The 8,397-nt window shown below is 31.7% G+C and overlaps 1 protein-coding gene across 2 annotated transcripts; it reads right to left on the reverse strand.

Moving 5' to 3' along the window:
• Nucleotides 3,654-6,930, reverse strand: LOC109360672 (transmembrane 9 superfamily member 12-like). Of its 2 annotated transcripts, XR_002109204.1 has the most exons (3): nt 6,760-6,930; nt 4,063-6,176; nt 3,654-4,027 (listed from the first exon to the last, which is right to left on the reverse strand). XR_002109204.1 is itself a non-coding variant. In XM_019605715.1 (2 exons), exon 2 carries the CDS (start codon nt 6,086-6,088, stop codon nt 4,115-4,117), a length of 1,974 nt encoding a protein of 657 aa, XP_019461260.1. In that variant the 5' UTR covers nt 6,089-6,176; nt 6,760-6,929; the 3' UTR covers nt 3,654-4,114. The 2 variants fall into 2 exon arrangements, 1 of the variants encoding a protein (XP_019461260.1); XM_019605715.1 differs by having other exon boundaries at nt 3,654-6,176; nt 6,760-6,929.

Here is an 8,397-nt window from a genome sequence, read left to right on the forward strand (position 1 = left end):
CTTATTGCTAGTGCCAAATCTAGCTGAGTAATTTGTTTGATGAAAATAGTTGAGAAAAAAATTTATGTACTCACAATATATGAGTTTTATCATCCATCAATCTTGTTTTATCATCCACCAGTTTTGGGAGTGACAGTTGTTGGGAGGAACAATCATACACTCCGAAAGGGATTAACTCCTTATCCAAAAAGGGTGAGAGGATACCCTTAGTAGTACAAAAAAAGAATAACTTTTTTTGGGAAGTTCTTATAAGTCAATTAAGATATTGCACATGAGAAAAAAAAGGTTAATATCAATTGATTACAAAGTTATCAACAATTAACCATTAATTTAGCATGTTCCAAACTTTGTACTACTTCATGTATCCATTGTTTATTATTGGCCTAAAATATAAAGTTAATATATATTTAATTCATATTTTACGATCAATGAGAAACAATGATACATGGAGTGATACAAAGTTTGGGACAGAAAATATGACTCCCAATTTAACTTCTTGAGTTTTCAATGTTAAATATGAAAAAGACGCTTGAAAAATATGTTTGGTATGGTTATCGTGTAGATCGAGTTACATGTGCAAAATGGTTCACAATTCATAGTAAACAATTGATGTAAAGATCATAGCTAGTAATTCAGAAATATAAGATAGGAAGATTCTCACAATGAATCAATAATAATCAAGTTATTAAAAGTTACATATCATTCAGAATTGATTTTGAAATGAAATGGATGAACTATTATGCTTTTTAATTTTTAACTGTTAAAGTTTTAGTATGATTAGTTGATTGAGATAATAGTTAATCAATTATAACTTAGAGAATGAGTTAATCGATTTAACAGTTTAAATAAATTGATTAAGACTCGAGTTTAATTGAAAAATAATTGCTTTAATGAGTTGAATCCTTGTCAATTATTATACCTACCATATAAATACTCATTCTTTGTGAAGTTTCTCATAGAACAAGACAAGTGCCTAGACATTCAATTGAGAGAAACTCTTATATTATAAAAAACCTAATTCCTATCTTATGAAAGTTCATGCATATTTTATTTTCTATAATTCTCATCATATTGATTGTAATTCTTTGATTATGATATCATAGAAACTGTGATTTTCATAATGATGTAGTCATCATTTCAAGCACCAAGATTTTTCTTTGAGGCATAAGGAAAAGAGGAGTGAGGTATCTTGAAGTCAGAAAAAGATGAGTTAGTGTAAAATAAGTAGGGATAGTTTTGTGGTATCCACCTATTTTTTGGCAATTCAAGATGAAGACATTCTAAATAATATAAGATTAAAAATAAATGTATCAAAAGAAAGTTGGAGATAAATGTTTTGTTCAAGAAAACTAGCTTGTAGTTATAAAGATAGTTTATTAAACTAAAGTTGTTTGATAAAATGAACTTTGTAACTAGCTGAAATTTAAAACATGATTACAAAAAAATATACATTATTTATTATTTATTTTGTTATTTATTAATTGAAGTAATTAAATATATAGATAATTTAAAACAATCATTTATTTTTATATTTTAGTTATAATTGTATATGTAATATTTTATTCATTTGTTTTTTATTTTAAGGTTAATAATTTTTTTAATTGAGTGCATGTAATGTAATTTGTTAAAATATTGAATAGCAAAATTGGAAAGCAAATTATTGAAAGTTACTTTAACTTTTAAGACGTTACTTGAAGAAGCTTTCTGAAAACTAGTTTTCAAACGCTACAAGCTCATTTTTTAAAAGCTACAAGCAACCTTCAATTTTTGTTTACCGAAGGTCTCTAATAGCTTTTTGAGTGATTCAAAAAACTACAAGCTACTTGGAAAGCTACTTTAAAGGTTTGCCGAACGGTGCCAAAGTTGTACATAATTTGGACATGTACGAAGGAGACTGGTAAAAACCTCATAAGGAGAGTTGACCAAATGTTTGAAAAACGAGAAATGATTATAACATCATTTAGTTCCAGTAGCCTACCTCACATAATGAGATAGGTGGTTGATATATATATTAAGAAATTATCTATTGGAAGAGAATGGTAAAATTGTTGGTGTAGAAGATTGTCTTTGGCCCATGGGTTCTCAAACTCAGCCTTGCTTCTGAGCAAAAACTCCTTATCATGGCGAATAAAAACCCAGCAATATTAGATAGTTAAAGGTCTATTCAAAATGTCAAATGACTATAGCTTTGGTCCCTTAAGAATGCAGAGTGGATCCAATTACAAATTTAGTTAATAATAATTTATATATTTGCAATAAGTAAACACTAGTAAGCACATTCTCTAACCTTCAATGTAGGCCTGGTAATGAAACAAGTTGTTCAGTAGCTACTCCAGATTCAGTTCAATAACTGCTCAATGAACTTTTGTCAAAGGATCCTGTGTAAAGTTTGGTTTAGTTTATGCATCAACCTTATTTGGCTCAATAACTTGTGAGTTACCTTAAATTTTAATATGACAGATAAACTGATTCTTTATTTCCTCATATTTCACATTTGTAACCTAAGGCTTAATGAATAGGATTTAAATTTGTGACCTGTAGTTAGAATTTGTAACATAAATCTACATAATTTTTTTTACCAACTATTCACTTTATTCTATCGCTTTTATTTTGCTAGTCAAATGGAACTCTCATTACCAATTGCTCAAAAGATCAAATGTTTGATTTTTGGAGCTACAATTATTGAGAGGGACAACCACGCACTCTAAGGAAAGAAAAACTTTTGTAGAAACATATATAACATATCATATTTTAAGACAACTATATCTATGTTTTTTGACTATGAAGCACGGATACTGATACGTATGTCGGTTACGATACGTATCCAATACGTCGACACATATTTTTTCCAAAATACAGGATACGCGTATAAAATAATAAAAACACATAAAATATGATAAAATTATAAGTGTAAATCAAAATATCCAAAGTAAAAAATATGGAAATTTAAAATCACTATATCCATAACAAATCTATCTTATTCTATTTTAATGAAAACGAATCTATCCTAAAATCATTGCCCTCCATAATAAATATATTTTATCCTATTTTAATGAAACGAATCTATGTTATCATGTTTTATTGGATACGAATCTATCTTATCATGTTTTATTGTAAACGAATCTATCTTATCTTGTTTTATTAGAAACGGATCTATATATCATATACTTTACTGAATACGAATTCATATATTCTATATTTTATTGAAAACGAATCGAATACGTGTTTTAATATTTATTTATTTTATTTTTTTAATTTTTGGATACTCTATGGATATGTATCTTTCGCGAATCCAAGCGTATCCATGTCGGATACGTGTCGGACACCGACACGTGAGTGTGTTTGACGAATCCGTGCTTCATAGTTTTTTTATACTATTATTTATGGTTAAATTTTAACTAAATTAAATTTTTAATGTGTTGTCAAGATTTTATTGATGGTCTTTACATACATACGTCTCAACATAAGTCTTTCTCTCAAAGAGATTAGTTCCTTACCAATAAGGTGAAGGGATAACCTCTCATTACCGATGGATAACTTTCACCAAAATTAATTCTTATTTTCTTTATGTTGCTAGTTCCTAGAGTATGAGCGATCATAGTTAAGTAAGCTTGCACCATTAAAATGAGCACATAATCATAGAGATAAAAAGCTTGAGCTAAGAAAATTTTCACTGAACTAAGATACACTAACACCCAATTTTGAATACAGAAAAAATATACTAACACCCAGATGCACAGTGAAAATGACAATGAGATCTGAAAGTGTATCCATCTAACATTCTCCTTTCGTATGGGAATAAGGTAAGACAGAGTGAGCAATTACAACTTCCTAAAGAATCTTAATTAAAACTAAAATACTTGAAACAAAATGAGCATGAAAACTAGTTGAATACTTGAACAAGTACACCACTTGGAAAGGGTAAAAAACAAGAACAAATTGCACATCACATTGCAATACAAAATCGAACAACAACTATTTAATGCAATCAGAATAGCATCTATTGTCCCACTCAATATTCTGCAATTCAATGAAGCTATGTAAGTGGAACTCTCAGCAGAAGTTTATATGAATTGATGTTTTGCTTAGCCAATGAGAGATAGCTGCAAGAACCTCAATCTATCTTCACTGATGAGAACAGGTAATGCACAAAGTAGAATGACATAAGGAAGCCGATGGTGCCAGTGGACAACATGATTGCAACTGCAATGAGTAGTGAATATCCGAGGTAAAGGGTAGCTGAGACAGGTCCACTCAAACTCTGCAGGTCAAAAACCAAGTAATTAACGGAGTACAAGAAGACATAAAGAGCAACTGAACCCGAAGCAAAGAATGCCTTCCACCACCAGCGCCAATCTTCGACACAGAGATGCATGTAGGTGAGGACTACGGAGACTTCGGCACAAACAACAACCAGCAATAGAAGAACAACCAACAGGAAACCAAACACATAATAGAACCTTCCAAGCCAGATACTAGAAAGAATGAAGAAAAGCTCAATGAAGAGGGTTCCGAAAGGAAGTGTTCCTGCACCAAGAACAAGAAGCCATGACGGGTATTTTCTTGCAGGAATTTCCCTTGGGATCTGATTAGTACGCACTGGATATTCAATTGGCTGAGCTTTTGTCCCCAAAAATCCACCAATGAGGGTAAGTGGCACTGAAATGCAGAACCAGAGGAAGAACAGCTCAAAATACAAGGAAATGGGAATAGCACCAGTACTGTGGCTTCCCCATAGAATAAAATTCAGTATTGTGAGAATAACGAAGGCAATTCCCGGAAAAAAGGATGCAGCCAACCAGGAAATTGATCTCCACTCTTCTGAAGTTCCCTTGATAGTCCTCCAGAGACGTACACTGACATACCCTGCTACAATTCCCTGGATAAGATATAAAATGATCATCCCTGTTAGTAGCATTCCTCGGGAAGCTGGCGACATGAAACCAAGTGCTGCGAAAATAATAGTAACACCAGCCATTCCAAGAATCTGAACTCCATCTCCAACCATAATGCAGAGAAGCTTTGAGCATTCAGGCTCCCTAAATACATCACCCACAACAAGTTTCCATCCAGAAAGCTCCTCGTTCATCTGAGCTTGTGCCTCTTTGTCCAATTCCTCATACCTTGTCAAGTCCCTTCTCACGGTTCTTAAAAAGATGACAAAAACAATACCAGCTAGGAAAAAGATAACCATGAGCGAATTTAGGATTGAGAACCAATGGACTCGAGAACCCTCCATCTTCAAATAAGCATCCCAACGTGATGGCCATCTTATGTCACTCTTAACAAATTCAACCTCATATGTAAATGATATTCTCTCTTGCTCTCTTATTATTTGATACTTGTCAAGCTCACTTGGGCAGTTTATAGAAGACACATTATCATATGTGTGGAGCTTTGTCATGACTTCAGGATCATATTTAATACTACAAGGGACAACCTGAAAACCTACTATTTCATATCCAGATGCTTTCTTCTTGTCAGCTTCCGAAATCACACCCAAACCTTCCTCCCCGGTTCCAATGATCTCAACACCGCTTCCTTCGTACTCATGAACAAAAACTGTGAATTTGAGGTGGTTAATGATGTAATCTGCATTACCATCAGGTGGAGTGTAACCAATAGGGAATCCAGTCCATTGGATTTTAACCCCATTTTGAGTAGCATACCTCATAACCGGTAAGTTGTCAAGGATCATATTTACTTGATACAGATCACGCGTTCTTTGTTTGAGTAGCTTTACCTCGTGCTCATTCAGCGGGGTTGTTGTACAGAGGTAGATAGTCTCGTTAGAATTCATCCTGAAACGGTAGGGTGAGTTATCAATCTGATCTCCCATAAGGAGTTCGCCGAGATTCTCAGCACTTTTCTTTATCCCACCAAGGGGCTTGCAGTAAGGGAGACTATAATAGCTAAAAGGAAGCTCGGTTTCAATAGATGTCAATGAATTAACTTTAGCGTATATAGGATCTCCATTGGAATAAGTGTGCATGTAGCTTCCCGGCAGATAAAAACTGTTGCTTACTTGAGCAAAGATAATGACAGAAACGAAAACCCAGCAGATCGAGGGTTTTCTCACCAACTCCATTTCCTTGAATGCAAGACAACAGCAGATGTCAAATTTTTTCTTCTGAAAATCGAAGCTAGTTCCAACAATGACACATCCAATTTCAAATCTACAGAACAAAAACTAATTTACCATCAGATACCATAACTAATTAAAGAATTAAATTATAAGAATACAAAAGCATCAACCAAACCATACATCGATTAAACGAGCTTACAATGTCAAGTCATAAATCATATCTCCATATACACACACACCATTTACATATAAATGATTTCATCAAAAGTTTTCAAATTAGATCCATGATTAGTGAAGCAGGAAGTAAACACATTACAATAGATCAGCATATATAAAACCAAGCAACAGATCACAAAGCTAGATCATAGATTCTATCACAATGCACAACCCATAATAATAAAAGGGTATCAGCAAAAACCAAAATTTACCCAATATATGATATATAAAAATAGTAATTACAAAGTTAACATTTAACACTAAAAACAAAAACTACCCCAAAAAAACAATAAGAACGAGTGCACATAAATAAAATGGATCCGGAATTAAAATCTGCAAGAACAAGAAACATATAAATCCCATGCAGAAAGAACAACGATATTGCAGAAAATAATAACAAGAAAAAAATAATTAAATAATTAAATAAATCAAGAAATGAAGCAGAGGAAAACGCAAACCGTGAGATCTGGGTACGGCGTCGTTTCGAAGGTAAAGAAAGTAGAAAGAGAAACTAAGTATTGGGAATGAAGAGATCTTAACGCAACGTTGCACCAGATTGTTTTCGATCGAAGTGGAAAAAAGGAGAGAAATATTTGGGTTGGGTTAATGATTCAGTAGAAGAACGTTTTCATGTTATGTGTACAAGCCCATCAAGCATTATACTAATTGGTTATTCTTTATTGTCTTAAAAAAATAATCTTTTCTTATCACGCTATGTATAAAGATCGGGAGAACTAAATCAAACAATATAAAGAGTAAATCATGTTTTAATTGGTCTAGAATACAGATAAAAGATCTTCATCTATAGATAAAGAATTATTTTTTTGGGATGAATGATTGTCCTTTTAATCTAATATTATTTACGGAAATCAAATGTTTAACATTTTGATTTATTTGAGATACCGTCATACCTTGGAACAAGAATAATTATTTATTATTCTATTCTTTTTTAAAGTTCCCGTTTGTATAAGGTTGTTTTTCATTAAATATTTATGGTTTAGATTGGACATTTTGTAAAGAAGCTAAGTTCATTTTGTTTATATATTGTTCTACCTCTCAAAACATCATTTTGCTAAGCCTAAATGGTTAACAACATATTAATTATCTCAAGGGTTTTAAATATTTAATTAGTTAATGTTAGTTATTATTCCAATGTGTTGCACACTTGCCCATAACTTTGCATGATATCTAAAAAATCTAACAAAATCATATAGCAATAGAGTAACTTTCTGTTGGTACTCACTTAATCTAAACAGACACTCCTCTTCCGTTTTGAATACAAAATTTGATAAAAAAAGATTAGAATTCATCAATTTGATAAACTTTTCCCATTAATTTGGTTTTTTTAAACATAAGTATTCATGCTTGTTGTATAAACAAGAGTATTCCCTCACCATATAATTAAAGAACTAATCTTTTTTGAGATATATGGATGTCTCTCATAATTATTATCGCTTATAAAAATCAAATATTTGACGTTTTGACTTGTCTGAAAATCAAATAAAACCTTACTATACCACTACCTTGTTGGTACAAGTATCCCTTGTTGGTACAAGTATCCCTTGTTCAAGTAACCTACCGACATCAACAGTTGGTTTAATTAGAGACAATTTCTTTTTAATTTTAGGTGATTTATGTTATTTAAATTTGAAAATGAAATATGTGTAATGGTTATTAAAAAAATAGCTTAATTTAATGAGAAAAGGATATATGCAGTAATAATGTAAGAATTATTACATTGTTATTGTATCCAAGAGTGGATGTTGGAAAGAACAGGTAGGGTAGTTGCCCCTTGAATTTTGTTTTAATTTATTAAAATATTTTTTCATCTTTTTACCTGCATCTAAACGATGTCTTCATAGAAATAATTGAATAAGCTTATATATTTTAAATTTGTAGCTTGATAAATATCTACAATGCATTTTGTGTGGTTCTTCTAAAAATAATAGATAATTGATTAGTATGATTCAAAAGCTGTTATGTTTCTATTCATTAGACAATAAAGAACCAATATGTTATGTTTCTATACATTAGGCAATAAAGAGTCAATATGCCCGTTAAGAATATTTTCATCTACTATGTTGGAGCACTTATAT

The sequence above is a fragment of the Lupinus angustifolius genome, chromosome LG11, assembly GCF_001865875.1.
Source record: "Lupinus angustifolius cultivar Tanjil chromosome LG11, LupAngTanjil_v1.0, whole genome shotgun sequence".
Lineage (NCBI taxonomy): Eukaryota > Viridiplantae > Streptophyta > Magnoliopsida > Fabales > Fabaceae > Lupinus > Lupinus angustifolius.

Excerpts from the sequence above, each read along its gene's own strand:
- LOC109360672 (XM_019605715.1), bottom strand. The coding sequence starts at position 6,088 with ATGGAGTTGGTGAGAAAACCCTCGATCTGCTGGGTTTTCGTTTCTGTC.